The sequence below is a fragment of the Canis lupus genome, chromosome 5, assembly GCF_011100685.1.
Source record: "Canis lupus familiaris isolate Mischka breed German Shepherd chromosome 5, alternate assembly UU_Cfam_GSD_1.0, whole genome shotgun sequence".
NCBI classification, from domain to species: Eukaryota; Metazoa; Chordata; class Mammalia; order Carnivora; family Canidae; genus Canis; species Canis lupus.
In genome coordinates, this window is record NC_049226.1 from 56,495,277 (window position 1) to 56,520,483 (window position 25,207).

Here is a 25,207-nt window from a genome sequence, read left to right on the forward strand (position 1 = left end):
ATAAATTTTAAAAAAAAATTTTTTTAATTTGCCATACCTTACAGTCTACATAAGGCTGGCTTAAGATCTTTTAGAGTTTCTTAGTACTGGATAGATTGTGGTCTCTCCTCTCCATCCCAATAATATCAAACACTGTATATAATGCATAATTTAAAATTTTCAAAGTAAACTAAATTTACACGTATACCAGATAAGGTCACTGAAACATAGCTTCCCATTTTCTTTTAGCACACCCACTTTGATAGTATCTCAACTATATGCATAATCCAGCAATAAAATATTCCAGCATTTGTCCCATATTATTGCATATACCAAGAGCTCTAACATGCTAAAAACAATTTTTCCCCAATTCCTGCAGTCTTTTAATTATTGTGACACTAAATGCTATTCATCTGAAACAGGCCTAGGTATACATTCCTGGTAAATAATTCTCAACATCTGAAAGTTCACATTATCTCTATTACAAGCCTAATGATATGATATGGCTTCCACCTTCATTAGACATGCCAGAAATTTAAAAGGACTTCAGGGGCGTCTGGGTGGCTCAGTTGGTTGAGTCACATTCCTGATTTCAGCTCAGGTCTTGATCTCAAGTGTCATGAGATCTAGCCACGCTAAGGCTCCATGCTCAGTGGAAGTGTGCTTGGATATTCTCTCCCTCTGCTCCTTCCCTCATTCACATGCTCTCTTCCTAAAATAAATCTTTTTTAAAAACATAAAAGGACTTCAAAATACAATTGCTATTTTCAAATCAAAAGAACAAAAACGTGAAAACAACTCTCTCTTTTGTTCCACCATCGTGGTGTGTGTGGTTGACTGTCATCATGTCTTCTCACAAAAGTTTCAGGATCAAGTGATTCCTGGCCAAGAAACAAAAGCAGAAGCATCCAATTTCCCAGTGGATTCGGATGAAAATTGGTAATAAAATCCAGTACAGGGGTGCCTGGATGGTTCAGTCGGTGGAACGTGCAACTCTAGATCTTTGGGGTGTGAGTTCAAACCCCATGCTGGGCATAGAGCCTACTTAAATAAGTAAGTAAATAAATAAATAAAAACAACTAATAATTGCAAATAACTTTATTCTCTCATTCTAAAAAGAATTACTTATTGTATAATTATAAAGCATTTTAAAGCAGTGGTTCTGAACCTTGGCTACAAATTAGAATTACATGGGAACTTTCAAAATTTTGATGCCCACATCAAGTCCCACACCAGTTAAATCAGAATCTGTGGGAGATCAGACACAGGCATCAGTACATTTCAAAGCTTCCAAAATAATTACAATGTACAACCAAGGTAGGGAACCACTGTTTTGTTTTGTTTTTAAAGATTTTATTTGACAGAGAAAGAGAAAGCACAAGCAGGGAGAGCGGCAGGCAAAGGCAGGCTCCCCAATGAGCAGGGAGCCCGACACGGGGCTTCATCCAAGGACTCTGTGATCATGACCTAAGCCAAAGGCAGACACCTAACCGACTGAGCCACCCAAGCACTGCACTATTTTAAATAAGAAATATTCTGAGACAGCCCCAGTGGCTTAGCGGTTTGGCACCACCTTCAACCTGGGGTGTGGTCAACCCGGGGCGTGGTCCTGGAGACCTGGGATCAAGTCCCACCTCGTCGGGTTCCCTGCATGGAGCCTGCTTCCCCCTCTGCCTGTGTCTCTGCGCCTCTCTCTCTCTCTCTCTCTCTCTCTGTGTGTGTGTGTCTCTCATGAATAAATAAATAAAATCTTAAAAAAATATATTCTGGAACACAAATGCTTAAATATATGCTGTTTTAAAAACAGCACCAAGAGTGCTCACTTCAGTAGTACATATATTAAAACTGAAACAATACAGAAAAGATCAGCATGGCCCCTAAGCGAGGATAAGATGCAAATTTGTAAGGTGTTCCATAGTTAAAAAAATATATATAGCATGATTAGCTATAAATTTATTCTGGCAATGTTCAAAACTTTTTTCTTTCTTTTTTTAAGATTTATTTATTTGAGAGGAAGAGGGAGAGAGAGAGAGAGAGAGAGAGAGAATTTGAACATACCAGCAGGGGGAGGGACAAAAGAGGGAAAGGGAGAATCCCAAGCAGACTTCCCAGTGAATGTGGAACCCACACAGGGCTCGATCTCACAACCCTGAGATCATGACCTGAGCCAAAATCAAGAGTCAGGCACCTAACCGACTGAGCCACCCAGGTGCCCTGTTAAAACTTTTTTTAAAGATTCTTTTCAAAATTGTTTTCTCTCATACCTTCACCAAAAATGTTGATCACCTGCCTAACTAATTATATAAAAGTGAAGAGCGTAAGTTTTAGAGTTACAAAGACCTGGATACAAGTATTAGCTCAAAAAAAAATTTTTTTAATAAATAAATAAATCCTAGCTCTACCATTTAATAGGTAATTATATGATAATGAATAATCAGTTTAACCTCTGAGTTTCCATTTCCTCATCTGTGAAATGGGAGGATTAAAGAAGAAAACAACATGCACAATGTGGCATCTGGTACATAGGAGGGAATGTATAAATGGCTATATTTATCATACCAAACTAGCCTAGAAGACCCTGGAGGCCTGGACCATATCTTGTTTAAGGTCATAATTCCAGAACCGACCACATGGTAGCTACATAAAAATTACTGTTAAGCTCCTTAAGGAATTTTATCTGTCTCTGTAACTCTAATACCTAGCATAGATTCTGATATACAATAAAAGCCTAACAACATTCTGAACAAAGGAAACAAACTTATTTCAAATAAAAAACAAACCCTCAAGCCTTGCTTTGCAGTAAAGAAGTCAGAATAACCAGCATCCGTAGCCAATAGTCCCACAAACTGCATTGCAGGCCGTTGTTGTATAAACAGTTCTACAGCTCCATCAGTGATGTAATTGCCCCCCGAAATATCCAGCGACACAATATTAGGCAGAATATCCTTTTGCTGCAGCAAATGAAAAGCTAGATCTGATTTGAGTTGCCTGTGATCAGAAATATCAAGGTGAAGCAGACATTTAAGTTCTCTAATAACTGCAAGAATTTGTGGTTTGGTCATAGTCAGGCATTTCAGATAGTGCATAGTCAGAGATTTGAGTCGATCCTTACAGGTAAGGAGTGCAGAAATGTTAGTCACCAGAGTATTGGAGATATCCAAGCTTTCCAGTTTTGGTAACTGAGAAACATTAGCCAGGTCTTCACTATGAAAACAAACATTGAAAACACTTAAAACGCGAAGACCAGTGAGCTGACCAAATAGGAGTCTTGAATCTTGAGGGATACTTGTCGAGTCCAACAGGAGACACCGAAGGTTTTGCTGGATCCAACTATTGCTGCAGAGTCCGCTTAGGATGTCTGAAATTGGGAGGTCAGTGTGCACTGCAGTAGCATCTAGCTCAATGACTTTGTGATGGCAGAAGGCTTTTGTGAATGCAGCTGTCGAGATTTTAGCTTTTTGAATATTGACCAGCTTCAGTTTCATTTGGTTGCCTTGGAAAATGCTTGCTGTTCTATCAGTCAGCTTCCCTATAAGAGAACCAAAACCAGCTTGTAATAACTAAATCTCATGCCTTTTCCAGGAAGCATTGTGGCCAATGAACAATGACAGATGCTAATAATAACAATGACTACATTTACTGCTTACACCCTGCGAAGCATTGTTCTAAACCCTTTACTCAGATTACTTCACTTATTCTTTTTTTTTTTTTTAATTTTTATTTATTTATGATAGTCAGAGAGAGAGAGAGAGAGGCAGAGACATAGGCAGAGGGAGAAGCAGGCTCCATGCACCGGGAGCCCGACGCGGGATTCGATCCCGGGTCTCCAGGATCGCGCCCTGGGCCAAAGGCAGGTGCTAAACCGCTGCGCCACCCAGGGATCCCGACTTATTCTTTATAATACTATAGCAATACCGTAATACTATTACTATTATAACTGAGGAAACTGGAGCTTAAAGAGCTCCAGTTACCTCCAGTAACTTGTTCAAAGTCAAAATATGTGGCAGAACCAGGAATCAAAACTAATTCAACTCCAGAGCCCATAGTTTTATCCATAGTAACTTTGTTCATACACTCAACAAAACAACAACAAAAGACAAAACAGATAAATAAGTAGAGGATATATAATATAAAAATAACACTACCAATGATTACTTTTAACCAAATTAATGGACAGCCTCTGACAAGTCACTTACCTCTGTAGGCCTCATTTTCCTCATCTATAAAATGAATGGGTTATACTAGATTTTATTTAGAAAAGATTTACTACGCATCTCCTATATGTGAGATCCTGTGTTAAGAAATGGGCACACAAGGTAATTTGACCCCTGTGACGACAAGGAGTTCAGTTAGAAAGGCATGTCAGGTAAATAAAGGATTATAATAGTGTACTGACATGCAGTACTAATTTATACCATTCCTGAGCTGGTGCACATAAGATTAACTTTGGGAAAAGTTTTGAAGACTAAATATCAGTTTGGGGGAGTGAAGGGAGACGGTGAAGGGTGGAAGAACATATCAAAGACAAGGAGGCACAGATGAGCAGGTTTATTTGGAAAGATCCTAAGTAGACCAACACTATTGGAACACAGTGGTGTAAAAGCTAAAAAGGAAAGTGGAAGGAAGGTAAAAGGCAGATGGGGTCTGTACACAAAGCTAGGAAACCCAGACTTTTATCCTATGGACAATAAAGAACAATTAAATTTTGAAGCAGAAAAAGGAATGGTCATAACTACATTTTTAGAAAGACCGATTATGTGACTAAAATAATTACGATGGTGTTTGGTGGGAGTGAGATACGGCAAGATATTATTAATGTTTTTTCAAAATGAAAGATAAAAGTTTAAACTAAGACTGACAGAACATGGTGGCTGAACAGACCAGGGCAAAGAACTGAGAAAAAAAAAAAAAAAAAGTATATTAAGCTGATTCCCAGCTTCCCAGTTTGTGTTAAGTTGCACTACCAAGACAAGAGGAAGGAAGTCACTATACCTCAGACTTTGAGGAAGAATTCAGTATTTTCATTCATACATTTATCCAACAAATTCCGAGAGTTCACTGTATGTGAAATGTCAGCTATGCTAGATGCTAAGAATGGTGAAGGAAATAAACATGGCTCCTGCCAACATGGAGCTTCTTTACACCCTAGAGGGAGAACACTGAACAAGCAGAAAACTACTAACATTAAAAATATAGTGGAAAAAAAAATAGTGAGTGAAAAATAGAACTACTCTATGATCCAGCAATCACATTACTGGGTATTTACCCAAAGAATAAAAACAATACTAATTCCAAGGGACACATGTACCCTGATGTTTTTTTTTTTTTTTTATAGATTTTATTTATTTATTCACCAGAGACAGAGAGAGAGGCAGAGATGTAGGCAGAGGAAGAGAGGAAGGAGAAGCAGGATCCATGCAGGGAGCCCAATGCAGGACTCGATCCCAGGACTCCAGGACCATGCCCTGAGCCAAAGGCAGACAGACACTCAACCACTGAGCCACCCAGCCATCCCTACCTTGATGTTTATAACAACATCACCAACAACAGCCAAATTATGGGAAAGAGCCCATCGACTGAATGGATGAAGGAGAGATGGTACGTGTAAACACACACACACACACACACATATATGTAAATGTATGTATGTGTGTGTGTATATATGAGAGACAGAGAATATTATTCAGCCATAAAAAAGAATAAAATCTTACTATTTGCAACAACACAGATGGAGCTACAGAATATTGTATTATGCCAAGCAAAATAAGTTATGAGAGTGACAAATACCGTATGATTTCACTCATAGGTGGAATTTAAGAAACAAAAGAAAGGAACAAAGTGGGAGGAAAAGAGAGAAAGAGGTAAACCAAGAAACAAACTCTTGGGACATATGGGAAGCTCAGCTGGTTGAGTGCTCAGCTCTTGATTTCGGCTCAAATGGTGATCTCAGGCATGAGATCAATCCCCAAGGCAGGCTCCACCCTGAGTAGAGAACATACTTGGGATTCTCTTCTTCCTTCTGTGTCCTACCCCACCCCAAGACCCAAGAGTATACAGTCTCTCTCTCTCTCTCTCTCTCTTTTCTCTCTCTCAGTAGAAGAGAAAGGAGAAAAGAAAAAAGAAACAAACTCCTAACTATAGAAAACAAAATGATGGTTAGGAGGGAGGAAGTGGGACAGACAGATTACAAATAGGTAATGGTGATTAAGGAAGGCACTTGTGATGAGCATCAGCTGATACAGGAAGTGCTGAGTCACTAAATTGTATACCTGAAACTAATATTACACTGTATATTAAATAACTGGAATTTAAATTAAAACTTTAAAGAAATGTAGTAAGTGTTCTAAAGGAAACAAACAAGAACATAAAACGGGGTAAGGAAAGGAAGAAGGATGTCAAGAATCTTCTTTGTCTCTCTGGAGTTTGAGGAGGTGATATTTAAGCTAAGACCTAAGGACGTAAAAGAAAGATTACTGTCACTCTAGATTGAAGGAAGAGCTAAAGTCCTGAGATGGGAAACAGGTTGGCTTTTTCTATGAAATGAGAGGAAACCAATGTGACTGAAGCACAGCTGATGAAGGTTAGAGACAGAGGCAAGAGTCAGATCTGTCAGACCAGAGCAAAGAATTGACATTTTATCCTAAGTATAAGAAGAAGCCTTTCAAGTGTGACAGAAGAGTGGCCAGATCTGACATGAGGACTGTTTGCTATGTGGCAGAGCTTGGCAAGGGACAAAAGTGGAGGTAAAGAGAGCACTTGTGAGGTCAGGGAAGAGGAAAGAGAAAGGTGTCATTGATAGGACTTTTTAAGAAGAAAAGAATGTTTGAGATAGATATTTTGAAGGCAGAAAATGTTTCAATAGAATCAAGGAGAGAGGGATCCCTGGGTGGCTCAGCAGTTTAACGCCTGCCTTTGGCCCAGAGCGCGATCCTGGAGTCCCGGGATCGAGTCCCGTGTCGGGCTCCTGGCATGGAGCCTGCTTCTCCCTCCTCCTGTGTCTCTGCCTCTCTCTCTCTCTCTCTCTATGTCTATCATGAATAAAAAAAAGAATCAAGGAGAGAGGAAGAAGAAATGAAAAACTACTCCTAAGTCACTGAACAACAAGGTAGATGACCAAGTCATTCTGGAGATGGGGGAAATGGCAGTGTAGTGGATGTTGTAATATGACACCTGGATCCTTAATAGGAACAAAGAACTTACTATTAGAGCTGCTGGGAGCGCAGTCAGCCCTCATCTATGGGACATCAACTGAAAAGAGCTGCCCTACCCAAGGTCACACCATTTTCCATGCAGACCCATATATGAAACTGATCTGGATGGTATAAAGGTCCAACCCTCGTATAAAGGTCCAGCCCTCACATCTCAAATCTCAACTCAGCACAGATCTGAGTCATTGTTTCACCTTCAGGATTCCCCAAATGATCAGCTGAGGTATTCTAGATTCCATAGAGTTTAAACCTATGAGACTAAAGGACAAACACTTGGAATTAACTGGCATAGAGACAGTATTTAATAAAACTGTGGGAGGGACACCTGGGTGGCTCAGGTCGTGATCCCGGGATCCTGGGATCAAATCCCACATCAGGCTTCCTGCATGGAGCCTGCTTCTCCCTCTGCCCATGTCCCTGCCTCTCTCTCTCTCTGTGTCTCACATGAATGAATGAATTAATTAAATTAAAAAAAAAATGTGGGAATTGGGACATCTGGGTGGCTCAGTCCATGATCTTGGGGTCCTGAGATCAATCTCCACATCAGGCTCCCTGCTCAGTGGGGAGCCTGCTTCTCCCTCTCCCTTTGCCCTTCCTCATGCTTCTGCTTTCTCTCAAATAAATATTAAAAAATAAATAAATAAAAGCTGCTTCATTAAAAAAAAAACTGTGGGAATGGATGACATGGGAATGTAAGAGGAGGAAGAGCAAGAACAAAATATGGAAAATAACTATATCTGAGGTCAGTAGAATGAGGAATAATAGTCATAATAGCAAATAATAGCTGCTGAATGTTCTAAATATTTTAGATATATTAATTCTCTAAGTCTTCATAAAACCCAATGAGGAAGGGATTATTATTAGTCACCTTTTACAGATGAGTTGAAGCATAGGAAAGTAACTGGCCCAAGGAAACATCTAATAGTCAGGACAGTGTATAAACCCAAATAGTCTGACACCAGAACCAGAACTCTTAAATCTTAATTTGTACTGCCTTTCAAGGAGAGTTGGATAAGGAGACAGATCAGCAGCAGCCACTGAAGTAGAAGGAAAACCAGAAGAATATGATGACTGAGAAGCCTAGAGAAGAAACACAGTAGACCCAGGACACATCCTGGATATATGGTTCTGAAGCTTAGAATAAAAGTACTATGCTGAGAACTCTAAGGAATCAGAGTAGAAGTGGTAGCTTCTAAAACAAAACAAAAAGACCTACAGACCTACAGAATGTACAAAGTACTATTGGGTACCCAAATCAGAATCTCAAGGAAAATAAAATATTTAAGGTACATACAGAAAAACAACAGCATACAAAGGAAATTGTGAAAGAGTAACCAAGAATACAAGAAAAAAAAAAAAAAAAAAACAGAAGAATGAAATACTGTAAGTCAGAAGAAGGTCAAGAGTAATTAATACTAAAAGTCAAAAGTACAATAATCTCTGATGATTTAATGAATCTAGGCAATGATCATTTATGGCCACCAAAATACAAAACCAACCAGACTTAATTAACTCCCTTAAGGAAGTACAAGGCCCTATCAAAAACATCAAATCTAAATCTAATCAAGCATCTACCTCTAACTTCCAATTTAAAGGAATTACAGCTATCAGAGGAACAGCAAAAAATTATAGCACTGTCAAACAATGGCAAAATCCAGACTGTGTAAAAACTCTACATAACAAACCACCACAGTTTCTTTGAAAAAAAATAATAACTGGAAAACCCCCAAATACATAGAGATTAAACAACACACCTGTAATTAAAATGTGGATCAAGGAAGAAATCTCAAGAGAAATTTTAAATTTTGAACTACATGAAGACACAACTTATCAAAATTTATGAGATGAAGTGAAAGCAGTGCTTAAAGGTAAAGTTATAGATAGCTCTGAATACATACATTAGAAAAGAAAGAGCTAAAACCAATCATCTAAGTTTCCACCTTAGGAAACTAGAAAAAGAACAAATTAAATGCAAAGCAAGCAGAAGAAAAGGAATAATAAAAATTAGAACAGAAATCAATGAAACTGAAAATGTGAAATCAATAGAGAAAAATCAACAAAGCCAAAAGCCGGTTCTTGGAAAAGATCAATAAAAATCAGCCTAACTAAAAATAAATTAGCCTCGGGCAGCCTGGGTGGCTCGGCGGTTTAGCATCACCTTCAGCCCAGGGCATGATCCTGGAAGTCCCACATCGGACTCCCTGCATGGAGCCTGCTTCTCCCTCTGCCTGTGTCTCTGCCTCTCTCTCTCTCTGTGTCTCTTATGAATAAGATGTCTCTTTATGAATGGATAAAATGTAATGGATAAAATATTTTAAAATAAATAAATAAATAAGTTAGCCTCTGGCCAGGCTAACTAAAAGGAGACAAATTACTAGCATCAGAAATGAAAAAGAGGACATCACTATCCCTTGAATATTAAAAGGATAAGAATACTATGAACTAATTCTATGCCCACAATATGATAACCTAAATGAAATGGACCCATTCCTAGACCCATTAAGTGTATGCCTTAATCCCCATCACCTGTTACACCCATTCCCCCGCTCCTCCCCCAACCATCAGTTTAGTTTGTTCTCAATAGTTAAGAATCTGTTTCTTAACAGAAAGACACAATCTACCAAAACTCACACAGGATAGATTATCTGATAAGGTTTATTTATTAAAGAAATTGAATCAATAATTAATAACCTTCCAAACAGAAAGCACCAGGTCCAGATGAGTTTCGTGATGATTTCTACCAAACACTCATGGAAGAAATTATACCAGTCCTCCACAATTTCTTGCAGAGGACATACTTCCTAACTCATTCTTTGAGGCCAGCAATACCCTAACAACAAAACCACATAGCTATTATAAAAGAAAACTACTGGGGATCCCTGGGTGGCTCAGAGGTTTAGCGCCTGCCTTTGGCCCAAAGTGCGATCCTGGAGTCCCGGGATCGGGACCCACGTCGGGCTCCCTGAATGGAGCCTGCTTCTCCCCCTCTGCCTGTGTCTCTGCCTCTCTCTCTCTCTCTTTCTATGTCTATCATGAATAAATAAAAAATTAAAAAAAAAATAAAACTACTGACAAATAAACCTCATGAACACAGATGCAAAAATCCTCAACAGAATATTAGCAAACCAAATCCAACAATGTATAAAAAGAATTCCACACCACAAGCAAACAAACTTATTCCAGGTATGGAAGGCTGGCTCAACATTTAAAAATCAATTAATGAAAAAAAATAATAATAAAAAAATAAAAATAAAAATCAATTAATGTAATCTATCACATCAACAGACTGAAAAAAGAAAAATCACATGATTATATCACTAGATGGAAAAAAAAAAAGCATCTGACAAAATCCAACATTCATTCCTAGTAACAACTCTCAACCATAAACAGAGGGGAACTTCCTCAATTTGAAAAGCCTTAGTACAAAAAAATCTACAAGTAACATACTTAGTGGTGAGAAACAAAACTTTCTCACTAAGATCAGGTAAAAGGCAAGGATGTCCCCTCTCACCACTTCTTTCCATAAATACAATATCATTTACATCAGCACCCCAAAACAAGGAAATATTTAAGTATAAATCTAATATGTACAAGATCTCTATGAGAAAACTAAAAACTGATAAAATCCAAGAAGAACTAAATAAATGGAGAGATACTGGATATCATGGATATGGAGATATTCCATGTTCACAAATAAGAGGACTCAATATTATCAAAATATCAGTTGGATTGTTCAGTCATAAAAAACAATGAAATCTGATCATTTGCAACAACATGGATGGAACTAGAAAGTATAATGCTCACTGAAATAAGTCAGTTGGAGAAAGACAAATGCTGTATGACTTCACTTGTGTGGAATTTAAGAAACAAAACAATGAGGAAAGGGGAAAGGGAAAGAAGAGAGAGAGAGAAACCAAGAAACAGACTCTGAACTATTGAGAACAAACTGATGGCTGGGGGAGGATCAGGGGAATGGGTGTAACAGGTGATGGGGATTAAGGAGTACACTTGTGATGAGCGCTGGGTGATATACAAAACTGCTGAATCACTAATTTGTATACCTGAAATTAATATAACACTGTATGTTAATTATATGGGAATTAAAAATTTTTTTTAAAGTTACCAGTTTTTCCCAACTTCATCTATCAATGTAATGCAATCCTAAGAAAAATCCCAGCAGGTTATTTTTGTGAATATCAATAAAGTTTACATGGAAGGCAAAAGACCCAGAACATCCAACATAACCTTGAAAGAGAAGAACAACTTGGAAAGCTGACACTACCTAACTTCAAGACTTCCTATAAAAGCTACAGTAATCAAGACAGTGTGGTACTGGTGGAAGAATAGAGAAAGAGATCAATGGAAAGGAAGAAAGAGCCCAGAAATAGATCCAACTGATCTTTGACAAAGGAGTAAAGGTGATTCAATGCCTCAAATACAATACTACAGCAAATGATGTTGGAACAAATGGACATCCATATGAAAAAAACAAAAACCAAACGTGAATCTAGACACAGACCTAAAACCCTTCATAAAAATCAACTCAAAATAAATCAAACATGTAAATGTAAAACACAAAATTATAAAACTCCTAGAAGGTAACATAGGAGAAAACCAATGGGTATAGTGATGTCTTTTTAGATACAATACTAAAAACACAATCCATGAAAGAAATAATTGAGGGGCACCTAGCTGGCTCAGTTAGAAGACCATGTGACTCTTGACCTCAGGGTCATGGGTTATGCATTACTTAAATAAATAAAACTTAAAATAATGATAATTGATAAGCTGGATTTTATTAAAATTTAAATCTTGGGGTACCTGGGGCTCAGCTGTTTGGGCATCCAACTCTTGGTTTCAGCTCAGGTTATGATCTTGCAGTTATGTGATAGAGTCCCATGTTGGGCTCTGTGCTCAGTGCAGAGTCTACTTCAGGTCCTCACTCCCTCTTCCTCTCATTCATATACTCATTCACTCTCAAATTAATTAGTTAATTTTAAAAAATTAAAATCTTACACTCTATTAAAGAGTATATTAAAAAATTAAAAGACAAGCCAGACTGGGAGAAAAATCATTATAAAAGACATATCTGGTAAACTAATCCAAAATATACAAAGAACTCATAACAATAAGAAAACAAAAACCAGTAAGAAAACAAACATCCCAATTAAATAATGGGCCAGAGACCTTAACAAACACCTCATCAAAGACCATATATAGATGGCAAATAAGCATAAAGATGCTCCACATCATATGTGATTAGGGAAATGCAAACCAAGACAACAAGACACTACTATATACCTATAAGAATGGTTCAAATTCAGAATACTGATAACGCCCAAAACTGGGCAAGATGTGAGGCAATAGGGACTCATATACTGTTGGTGGGAATGCAAAATGATACAAAAGACAGTTTGTCAGTTTTTTACAAAACTAAATATATTCTTACCATATGATCTAGCAATTGCATTCCCAAAGGAAGTGAAAACATGCCTACACAAAAACCTGCATAAAGATGTTTATGGCAGCTTTATTCTTAATCACCAAAACTGGAAGCAAGTAAGTAAATGAATAAACTGTTACACATCCAGACAATGGACTATTCACCACTAAAAATATATGAACTAGGGGTGCCTGGGTGGCTCATTCAGTTAAGTGGCCAACTCTTAATTTGGCTCAGGTTGTGATCTCAGGGTCATGAGATTCAGCCCCAATTTGGACTCTGTGCTCAGCAGGGAGTCTACCTGAGATTCTCTCCCTCTACCCTCCCCCCCTGCTATGTGTGCTCTCTCTCTCAAATAAATAAATCTTAAAAAAAAAAAGAAAAAAGGCATGAGCAATTAAGCTATAAAAGACATGGCGAAACACATACTGAGTGAAAGAGCCAATCTGAAAAGGCTATATAGTGAATGATTACAAATGTGCAAAACTATGAAAACAGTATAAACATAAGTGGTTGCCAGGAATGGGAAGAAGATATGAATAGACAGAGGATTTTTGGGGCAGTGAAAATACTTTGATATAATGATGACTATGTCATTATACTTTTGTCTATGCATTATAGAATACAGAACACCAAAAGTGAACCTTAAGGTAAAACAAGGACTCTGAGGGACACCTGGCTGGCTTAGCGGTTTGGCACCTGCCTTCGGCCCAGGGCATGATACTGGAGCCCAGGGATCAAGTCCCACATTGGGATCCCTGAATGGAGCCTGCTTCTCCCTCTGCCTAGGTCTCTGTCTCTCCCTCTTTCTGTGCCTCTCATGAATAAATAAAATATTTTTAAAAAAACAAAAACAAGGACTCTAAGTGATTATAATGTGTCAAATAAAGAAAAAAATACCATTCTCATGAGTGATATTGATAATAGGGAAAGCTACGCATGTGTGGGGGCAGAACTAATGAGAAATCTCTGTACCTCCTCTATTTGGTTGTAAACCTAAAACTACTTTAAAAAATAAAGACTTAAAAATATACATACACACACAGATACCCACACACATAACATACATATTGCAAAATAATACAAGAGACAGGTGGAAAACCTATAGAATAAAAGAGGCCTAAAAACCCCCATCAACCAATCAAAATATATGGACCTCACCGGGATACTAACTGAAACAAAGGTTTTTAAAAGTTGTAAGACAGGGGCTGGGTGGCTCAGTTGGCTAAGCAGCCAACTCTTAATTTCAGCTCAAGTCACGACCTTGGGGTCCTAAGATCCAGCCCTGTGGGATCCACATTCAGTGGGGGAACCTGCTGCGGGATTCTCTCTCTCCCTCTGTCCCTTCCCCACCCCTCTAAAATAAAACATTCTTAAATAAATAAAATCTTTTTTTAAAAATTAAAAAGTTCTAAGACAGTCAAAATGAACACTCATTATATATTTGATATTAAAAATAAATACTGGGCAGCCCAGATGGCTCAGTGGTTTAGCGCTGCCTTCAGCCCAGGGCATGATCCTGGAGACCCGGAATCTAGTCCCACATCGGGCTCCCCGCATGGAGCCTGCTTCTCCCTCTGCCTGTGTCTCTGCCTCTCTCCCCCTGCGTCTCCCATGAATAAATAAATAAAATCTTTAAAAAAATAAAAAAATAAAAAATACTAAAATTTTAAGTGTGAAATTAAAATTACAGTGTTATATATGTACATATTCATACACACATACATATACACAAACATACACAGAAGTCCCCACTCCTCAACTACATTTACAGTTGAAATGATAGAATATCTACAAAATATCTGGGCGTAGGACAAGGGTGGGTAGAGGTATAAATGGTACAAGATTGGCCATGAGCTGATAATTATCTAAGTTGAATATACTGAGGTTTAGTTTCTCTAGTTTTGTACATTTCAAAATATTTACATAAGTTTTTTAAAAATCAAATCTACAGAGATTAGAAGATATAAAATTTATCTTCTTTTCTTGCCAAACTATATGCCTTCACTTTGAGGAATATATGGGCCTCAGAGGGTAAAAGCCACAGGATAGAATGCATTTTCTTTTGGTTAATTTTTTTGCAAATTTATTTAACTGGTGATATATAGCATCTTTATATTAAAACTTAATATGAGGGGTGCCTAGCTGGCTCAGTCAGTAGAATATGCAACTCTAGATCTCAGGGGTCATGAGTTCAAACCCCACATTAGGTTCCTGGAACCTGCTTAAAATACAATAAATATAAAAAAGAAAAAAAATACAATAAATACATAAAATTGAACATGTAAAATCGGGGGGGGGGGGGGGGGGAGGCGGGGAGAATGAAAAAGTAGCACTTTCAGGGACTCCTTAAGGGGAATACAGCTCAGGGTTTGAAGCTTTAGCTCCTAGCACAGTATCTGCTGAGTAGTGGGGACTTGATGAATTAAGAAGTGAAAATTGCTGTAAGCACATAGTTATTTGCAAGAAATCTGTCACAAGTCTCATGAAAAGGTTATCAAATAAGCATAGCATAGTGGTTAAAAAAACAAATAACAAAAAACCACTGTGTCTGGATCCAGAGTGTCTTGGTTCAAATTCTGACTGCCACTTCTTAGCTATACAACCTTAGACCAAAAGTTATTTATCTCTCTGATCCTCAGTTTCTCCATCTATAAAAAGAGATAACAGTATATACAAAGCTTAATAACATATGGTTGATATATTCCTTATCTCTATTGGGAAAAACTGATGTGGGAGAGGGAGGGGGTTGTTCCTAACTAAACCACAGAACAAAAGTTCTTAATCTTCAGCTTCAGCCACCAAATCTCTAGCAACTGTACCCTTGTGAAGTTATCTTATGGACTCTTGAACACCAAAAGTATTCTTTGTCTCTGACATAAACTGAGTGAGTCAATGAACACTGACTTTACAAATTGGTTATTCCAACCTCAACCTGGAAAAATAAATCTCTTTATTTCCTTCTCTTCAGAACCTATCTTCAGCCAACAAATAACCTAGAATCTTTTGAGAATGGCTTTCCTCCCCACCAACATCAAACACAGCTCTTACCCCACCCTATTTTCCTTTTAGTTATTCATCATTTCTTCCTTCCCAGGCAAACCTTACTGACCTAGGCTCATGATTATCCTTCAGCCACCACAGGACCTTGTGTCATCAATTTTTAGCTCTTACATATTTTTAATGTTTCAGTCTTCACTGGCTTTTCCCTTTTTGTATACAACAGATCTGGGCTATCCTTTCCCCCACCCTAACCCTCAAAAAATTACCCATCCCTCTTTTTTCTTCTTTGTTAAATTTCCTAAGGGTATATGTGTATCCCATTAGCATGAATTACAAAATGGATTAAAAAACCTTTTCAATGTAGGCAAAAGATCCAACAAAAAAAGGTTAAAAAAAAAAAAAAAAAAACCACAAAGGTTAGAACAACATTATAAAAGACTAGATCCGGACGCCTGAGGGGGCTCAGTGGTTGAGCGGCTGCCTTTAGCTCAGGGCATGATCCTGAGGTTCTGGGATCGAGTCCTGCATCAGGAGTCTGCTATTCCCTCTGCCTATGTCCCTCCTCTGTCTCTCATGAATAAATAATTTTTTTTAAAAGTCTTAATACACATGGGAAAGAAAAAGCAAACTAAGCAATGTAAGCAAGAGGAAGGAAATAATAAAGATTGGAGTGGAAATTAATGAAATAGAGGATGGAAAAGATACAGAAGAAAAAAAATCAAAAGCTAGTTCTCTGAGATCAACAAAATTGATAAACCTGTAGCTTGACAAAAATTTAAAAAATAAAGGGGAGGGGGATCCCTGGGTGGTGCAGCAGTTTGGCGCCTGCCTTTGGCCCAGGGCGCGATCCTGGAGACCTGGGATCGAATCCCAGGTCGGTGCATGGAGCCTGCTTCTCCCTCTGCCTGTGTCTCTGCCTCTCCCTCTCCCTCTCTCTCTGTGTGACTATCATAAATAATAAAATAAAAATTTTTTAAAAACCTGTAGCTTGACTAACAAAGAAAAAAGAGAACTCAAATTACTAAAATGAGAAATGAAAAGGGACAGAACCACTTACACTACAGAAATAAAATATTATGTAAGAATACTAAGAAAAAAAAAAAGAATACTAAGAACAACTGTATGCCAACTAATTAGATAATTTAAACCAAATGGATAAGTTCAAAGAATACCACAAACTACTAAAACTACTCAAGAAGCAATAGAATATGGGGGTGACTGGCTGGCTCAGTAAAAAGAGCACATGACTCCTGACCTCAGGGTTCTAAGTTCATCCCCCACTGGATGTAGCAATTACTTAAAAATAAAATCTTGGAGTGCCTGGGTGGCTCAGCTGGTTAAGCATCCAATATTGTTTTTGGCTCAGGTCGTAATCTCAGAGTCAGGAGGATCAAGCCCTCTGTCAACTCCTCACTCAGTGGGGAGTCTGCTTCTCTCCCTCCGCGCCTAGTAAATATATCTTTAAACTAACTAAAATAAAATCTTTAAAAATAAAAAAAAATAGGGACACCTGGGTAGCTCAGTCAGTTAAGCATCTGCCTTTGGCTCAGGTCATGATCCCGGGGTCCTAGGATCAAGTCCCACATATCAGTCTCCCCACAGGGAGCCTGCTTCTCCCTCTGCCTATGTCTCTGCCTCTCTCTGTTTCTCATGAATACATAAAATCTCAAAAAAAAAATTGAAATTAAAATTTTAAAAAACCATTTCTGTACACTAAAAATGACCAATCCAAAAATGAAATTAAGGGAAGGAGGGCGGGGGGTGGGGGTGAATGGGTGACGGGCACTGAGGGGGGCACATGACGGGAGGAGCACTGGGTGTTATTCTGTATGTTGGCAAATTGAACACCAATAAAAAATAAATTTATTAAAAAAATGAAATTAAGAAAGCAATTCCATGTAAAATAGCATCAAAAGAATAAAATACTGGGGTGCCTGGGTGGCACAGTCAGTTAAGCATCCAACTCTTGATTTCAGCTTAGGTCATGATCTCAAGGTCAAGAGATCAAGCCCTGCATTATATCCCTGCTTGGGATTCTCTCTCCTGCTCACCACTCCCCAACCCCTCAGTCACATGCATGTGCGCACTCTCTCTCTAAAAACAAACAAAATATTTAAAAATAAATTTAACAAAGGAAGAATAAAATTTATGTGCATAAACTAAAAAAGAAATTTGAAAGATTTTATTTATTCAAAATGGACTAAAAACCTAAAAGTGTAAGAGTAAAGAAACCAACACTCTTAGAATAAAATACAGATGCAAATACCATGACTTCGGATTTGGCAATGGATGTTTAGATAGGATAGCAAAAACATTAAGCCATAAAAGAAACAGATAATTGGGTTTCATCAAAATCAACTTCTGAATCAAAGGATGCTATCAGCAAAGTGAAAAAAGAATTCCTAGAATGCAAGAAAATACTGCAGGCCATGTAATTGATTAAGGACTTGTATCTAGAATATTTAAAGAATACAGACATAGACACAGAATGTACAGCTTAGGGAATATTGTAATACTGTAAAAACTTTGTATGCTGACAGATGGTAACTAGGTTTACCATGATCATCATTTTGTAACATATGCATTGAATCACTGTCTTGTACACCTAATGATGTCAATTACACATCAATTAAAAAATAAAAAAACAGAAACAACTTTTAGGGCACTTGACGGGCTCAGTTAAGCAACTAACTGGATTTCGGCTCAGGTCATGATCTCGGGGTCATGGGATGGATCCCAGCAACGGGTTCCACACTCAGCATGGAATCTGTTTAAGCTTCTCTCTTCTTGTGCCCCTTCCCCTGCTCACGCTCTAAACAAATAAAATAAAATCTTTAAAAAAAAAAGACAATCTAATTAAGAAATGGGCAAAGGATCTGAGTAGACATTTCTCTAAAGAAAATATACAGGGGTTGGGACACCTGGGTGGCTCAGCGGTTTAGCACCTGCCTTTGGCCCAGGTGGTAATCCTAGAGTCCCGGGATTGAGTCCCACATCGGTCGGGCTCCCTACATAGAGCCTGCTTCTCCCTCTGCCTGTGTCTCTCATGAAGAAAAGAAAGGAAAAGGAAAAGGGAAAGGGAAAGGAAAAGGAAAAAGGAAAAAGGAAAAGGAAAGGAAAGGATACAGGGGCACCTGGGTGGCTCAGTCAGTTAAGTGTCCGCCTTTGGCTCAGGTCATGATCCCAGAGTCCTGGGATCAAGCCCCACATCAGGCTCCCTGCTCAGTGGAGAGCCTGCTTCTTCCTCTCCCTCTGCCACTCCCCCTGCTTGTGCTCTCTTCTCTCTCTCAAATAAACATAATCTTTTAAAAAAATAATAAAGAAGATATACAAATGGCCAAAAAGCACATAAAAATATGCTCAACATCATTACTCATTAGGGAAATGCAAATCAAAACCACAATAAAGGGCAGCCGGGGTGGCTCAGCGGTTTAGCGCCACCTTCAGCCCCGGGCGTGATCTTGGAGACCTGGGATCGAGTCTCATGTCAGGCTCCTTGTATGGAGCCTGCTTCTCCCTCTGCCTGTGTCTCTGCCTCTCTTCCTCTCTCTCTGTGCCTCTCATGAATAAATAAATAAGATCTTTAAAAAAAAAGATTTTTTAAAAAAAACCACAATAAATATTTCACATCCACCAGAACAGCTATAATCAAAAAGTCAAGTAAGGACTCTTGGTGAGGTTATGGAGAAATTAGATCTCTTGCATGCTGCTGATAGGAAAGTAAAATGATACCACTTTGGGAAATAATTTGGAAATTCTTCAAAAAGTTAAATATAGAGTTGCTGTTTGACCAAGCAATTCTACTCCCAGGTATACACCCAAGAGAAATGAAAATGTATGTCCACACAGAAATGTGTACACAAATGTTTGTAAGTAGCATTATTCATTGAATGAATAGCCATAATCCACACAACTGAATATTATACAGCCGCAAAAATGAAGTTGTGACTAATGCTACAACATGGATGAATCTTAACAATATTATGCTAAGTAAATGAAGTCAGATATAAATGGGCACATACTGCATGATTTGATTTATATTAGTTGTTTAGGAAAGATAAACTCATAGAAAGTAGATGAGTAGTTGTTTAGGGTTGGGGGACGGGTTAGGAGTTTCTTTTTGAGATGATGAAAATGTTCTGAAGTTGACAGTGAAGATGGCTGGCCCAAATCTGTGATTTAAAAATACACACACACACACACACACACACACACACAAATCCACTGAACTGTATACTTTAAATGGGCGAATTATATGGTATGTGAAAATATATCTCAATAATTGATTACCAAACCCCACCCCCATCTTTTTTTTTATTATTTATTCATGAGAGACAGGGAGAGGCAGAGACACAGGCAGAGGCAGAAGCAGGCTCCTCTGGGGAGCCAACGTGGGACTTAATCCCAGGACCCTGGGATCCTGACCCAAGCCAAAGGCAGATGCTCAATCACTGAGCCACCCAGGCGTCCCCCCCTAAAAATCTTTTTATTATTAAAAAAAAACTGTAGGGCTCCTGAATGGCTCATTTGGTTAAGCATCTGCCTTTGGCTTATGATCTCACGGTCCAAGTTAAGATTAAAGCCCTGTATTGGGTTCCCCACTCAGACCATTCCCTGGCTCATGCCTGCTCACTCTCTCTCAAATAAATAAATAAAATCTAAAAAAAAAAAAAAGCGGGGGGGCACCTGGGTGGCTCAAGTGGTTAAGCATCTGCCTTTAGCTTGGCTTACAATCCCAGAGTCCTGGGATCAAGTCCAAAGTCAAGTTCCCTCCTCTGCAGGGAGCCTGCTTCTCCCTCTGCCTATGTCTCTCCCTCTCTCTCTCTCTCATGAATAAAATATTTAAAAACACAAAAGAGAAAAGAAAAAAGAAAAAACTGTAATATGGTAAATTAAACATAGCCCTTTGAAAGCCCCACTACGATGCTAGGTAAAGGAAAAACATTTTTAAAGGTTTTTTTTGTTTTAGATTTGAGAAAGAGAACATGTGTGCAAGCACCAGTGGGAGGGGCAGAGGGAGAGAATCTCAAGCAGACTCCTCGTCAAGCTCAGAGCCAGATGCAGGGCTTGAATCCAGGACCCTGAGATCATGACCTGAGCCTAAATCAAGAGTCAGTTGCTTAACCAACTGGGCCACCCACATGCCCTGGAAAAAATGTTTTAAGTCTCATATTCACAGTGAAAAGAGTAGGAGGGGTACCTGGTTGGCTCAGTCAGAAAAGTACAGGACTCTTGACCTTGGGGTCATTAGTTTGAGCCCCATGTTGAGTGCGGAGATTACTTAAATAAGTAAAACTTAGGAAAAAAAAAGAGTAGGAGACAAGACTACAGCAACAGCAATTCAGAAGCTAGAGAGCAGAGAGATGGAGGAGTGGGAACTTGGTTTAGTTCTCCACTGTCTTCACTCTGCTAAGCCAATAGCAAGGTAAGCCTAGAACCAAGATCAATTTCCGTCAAGGGTTCCCAAAAAGACTCAGAGATTCAAATGTCTACATAAATAAAATGGGAATCATTTCCATATTTCCCATCCACTTGTAAGGAGCAAAACAGAAATTGTATATGAAAATGCTTTTCAAATAGTAAAGTGCTATTAGGGTACAATATAAAGGATCTTTATTTTAAAAAATTAAATAAAATAAAAATTAAAGGAGCTTTATCTTTACCTTGCCATGTCATTACCCCAAGGAATCGATCAGCTACTTCTTGAGGGAAGCTCCAATGCTCTGGAAGGCACAAGGTTCCATCAGATCTTTCAGAACACAATTTCTCTAGGTTAGCAATGAGGACGTTCAGGCAGATGTTAACCAAAGAGTAGGGAGATGCCTCCTCCTAGAAAATAAAACTTTGTTAAAATACATCTACAAAAATTCAACATGAAAGTAGTCATGCAAAAAACTCAAACTACTTGATGATGATATCTGAAGATACATTCTCTTTACCCTAATAGTGATTTCTATGATTTATAGGTAATGAAACCACCTTATTCCAACTGGTAACTGAATGGAAGATTTTATTTTCTATTCTACCTTGAAAAAAAATTAAGTTCTCTCAATACTTCATTCATCACCTGTTCTCTTACCAGCCACTAAAAATACACAGAAGAGCAAAATATAGTACTAATCCTTTTGGAGCTAACAGATTAGTGGAGAATACCACCAAGAAATCTGACAATTTCAATACAACACAAGGGACAGGGATCCCTGGGTGGCTCAGTGGTTGAGCACGCCTGCCTTTGGCCCAGGGCATGATCCTGAAGTCCTGGGATAGAGTCCCACATCGGGCTCCCTGCATGGAGCCTGCTTCTCCCTCTGCCTATGTCTCTGCCTCTCTCTTTCTGTGTCTCTCATGAATAAATAAATAAAAACAACCACTGAGCTACCCAGGCATCCCATCCTTTTAATAGTCTTGTACTGGGGTGCCTGGGTGGCTCAGTTGGTTAAGCAATTGCCTTTGGCTCAGGTCCTGATCCCAGGATCCTGGGATTGCACTGCACCAGGCTCCCTGTTCAGCGGGGAGTCTGCTTGTTCCTTTCCCTCTGCCCCCACCCCCCTACCCCACCCTGGTGTGTATGCACACACTCTCCCTCTCTCTCTCAAACAAATAAAATCTTAAAAGAAATAAATACGCTTGTATTTACCCCGTACCTTAAACTGAATATACCAATATTTAGAGTCCCTTACTGTGTCCCTCCCTGATGCTATTTCCCATCCCCTCATCCAGTGGTAATCATGATCTTGAATACGGTTTAGTTCTCTATGTGTGAACTTTATGTAAATAGAATCATGCAATAGTATTCTGCTACTGGTTTTTGTTTTAGAAGTCAGTAGATGTCTTAGAGAAACATCCTATGCCATTCATTCTTCAAATCACTCTATCAGGTTTCCATCCCTCGCCAAGACCACTAATGACTAATGCCTCTTTGTATTATTTGACTACTAATAGCATGACTCTAAATATTAACCTACAGGGGCACCTTGTTGGCTCAGTCAGTGGAACATGGGACTCTTTTGACCTCGGAATTAGAGCTTCATGTTGGGGTAAGCATTACTTAAACAGATACTAATCTATATAAACCCAATGAACTCCAGATAATCTCCAGGTCATATCTCATTAAGCTAGTCCTGGATACCCAGCTGCCTCCCTGACATGTCTATTTAACTGTCACAAATACTCCAAATCCACCATGAAGAAAACTGAACTTCCCCAGTCAGTAAAATGCTCAGTAAAATGGCATCACATCTATTTGGTTGCTTAATTTTTACTGATACTTTTATCCCTTGCTTAGGCTTTAATTTTTGATCAACAGCAGCAGATATTTACTTGTCAACATCCTCTGTAATTTCACATAAAGAACCTCTTAGGAGCAGCTAGGTGGCTTGCTCAGTCAAGCGTCTGACTCTTGGTCTCAACTCAGGTCTCGATTTTAAGGTTCTGAGTCAAGCCTTGAGTTGGGCTCCACACTAGGCATGAAGCTTACTTAAAACAAAACAAGAGAATCTTTTACACTGTTGCCATGGCTGGTAATATAGAAAATACATTTTTAAAAAAAGAAAATACATTAAAATGCTGAATCAAATAATAACCAAGTTGTCAGGCCATCATGCCGCAGCTCTACCTTGGCATTTCAATTATGTATGGCATTAGAGTTTTGAACTCCACAATGCGTTGAGAGTACACAGGAAACAAGACCATTTCTTCTAAAAAGCATCATTTGCCAAACTTTCTTACCAACAATTCTAAATCTTCCAAGTTAAGAGAATCAAATAATATAAGTTCACATTGTCATCTCGATCAATCTAGCTTTAATTAGATTTCCCCTTTTTCTAGAAATTAGTGTGCTAAAAATGGTATGTTTTCAAATAAGCTAACATAATGACTAATTGTATTCCTTCTACTGTCTTGGATGGATATAAACTAATAAAAAAATTTGCACTCAAAAACACTTTAATTCCCTGAAATACAGATAGTAGAAAAATTCTAACAGTTTTCTGTAAGATACACCAATTTAAGATAAAAAATTGTCTATTGTGGGCAGCCCGGATGGCTCAGCAGTTTAGCGCCGCCTTCGGCCCAGGGCCTGATCCTGGAGACCGGGGATCGAGTCCCACGTCAGGCTTCCTGCATGGAGCCTGCTTCTCCCTCTGCCTCTGTCTCTGCCTCTCTCTCAATCTGTGTCTCTCATGAATAAATAAATAAAATCTTTAAAAAAAATTGTCTGTTGTGGTTAACTCTATTTATCAGTGGTCTTAAAACATGTACCAGAACTAGATGCTGTGCTCAAGTACCATCTTTTGAAAATCAGAACACGAGAACAAATTCTGACCTGCCAATAGGCCGTCAACAACCTTTCACTTAGATATTAAATTTCCCCAACCCTGAAATTAGAATAAAAAGCAGCTGTGTCTTTGTGACTGTTCCCCACATCAGTACAACCTGGGAAACAAAGCAAAGGCTCAACAAGCATATGTTAAAAGAATAAAGATAATGTCAAGGTTCAAGAGTTTACAATATGTACCAAAAAGTAAGAAATATTCAGACACTTTACTTTTGGCAATAGATCAAACTGCAAAAAAAGTTACAAATATGGATCTTTATAAATTATTTCATTTCCACTATACCTTGCTATCTGGATGACTCTGCATTACTGCATCCTATAAAGAAAAGTTGGTGGCTTTTTATTAGAATGTGAATAATTTCCTAATTTATCTATTTTGTAACTCTGATGATACTGGATTTGTTGCTGTTTCCTTCTTTCTAAAAGCAGAATATGAAGATATCTTAAATTCGTTTTGGAAGTATGAAGAGGATAAATACAAGTAACTAAAAAATGAAGTACCTGTAGCTTCAAATAATTATTCTTAATCACTCCTTCATATAAACACATTGGGGAATGGAATAGCACTGAAAGAGCATTTCTAGGATTAATAACATAATTTGATAAAGAGTAGAACATATGGACAGAATTAGGGAGAACAGGCAGTATCAACCTATCAAAACCCATTGTTTTCTATTTTTGTTTTACATGACAGAGCCTTACATGGAAGGCATCCAGTACATTCAAGTTAAATTAAAACAAAATCATATCCATGCTTTTCTTTTCTCAGTAGGCTCTGTGTCCGATGTGGAACCTGGAACTCATGACCCCAAGATCAAGAGTTGCATTGCTCTACTGATTAAGCCCAGGTACCCCTCCTATCCGTATATTCTAGTATATACGCTGCCGAAGCAAGCACTTACTTTTATCCATATATTCTAAAAATACAATTTTATAAAGCACTCTTGTGAATCTGGAACATGCTCCTTGTGACATGTAACCATTACAAGTTCACATCCAAAGCCCATGCTATAGCAATAATGTTCAATGTAAAATTCTATTTAAGCGTAAAATAGATTCCATTATTTCTCACTTTAAAGACCTATACTTTCCATTAGTAAGAACAAATCAATTCCCTGTCCTAGATAACCACCAAATCAAACTCCAGAGTTGCAAACTTTCTAATTTAGAGTCAGCAGCTATATGACACAAGAAGTTTTACATTGATGTGTATTATCACTAAGCTTCTCCACAATCCCT

The 25,207-nt window shown here is 38.3% G+C and overlaps 1 protein-coding gene and 1 non-coding gene across 8 annotated transcripts in view; one reads left to right on the top strand and one right to left on the bottom strand.

Annotated features, from left to right (window-relative positions):
- ZYG11A (zyg-11 family member A, cell cycle regulator) overlaps positions 1-25,207 on the bottom strand; it is an 85,502-nt gene that overhangs the window by 51,016 nt on the left and 9,279 nt on the right. For all 7 annotated transcript variants that reach the window (XM_038537513.1, XM_038537511.1, XM_038537514.1 and 4 more), the window contains exons 2-3: positions 21,297-21,462; positions 2,760-3,508 (exon numbers count right to left, since the gene is read on the bottom strand). In XM_038537513.1, the coding sequence (XP_038393441.1) occupies positions 2,760-3,508; positions 21,297-21,462 (915 nt within the window). The remainder of the gene's footprint in view (positions 1-2,759; positions 3,509-21,296; positions 21,463-25,207) is intronic.
- On the top strand, positions 1,795-1,901 carry LOC119872115. The gene has a single exon (XR_005360298.1). It is a non-coding gene; the product is annotated as a U6 spliceosomal RNA (small nuclear RNA).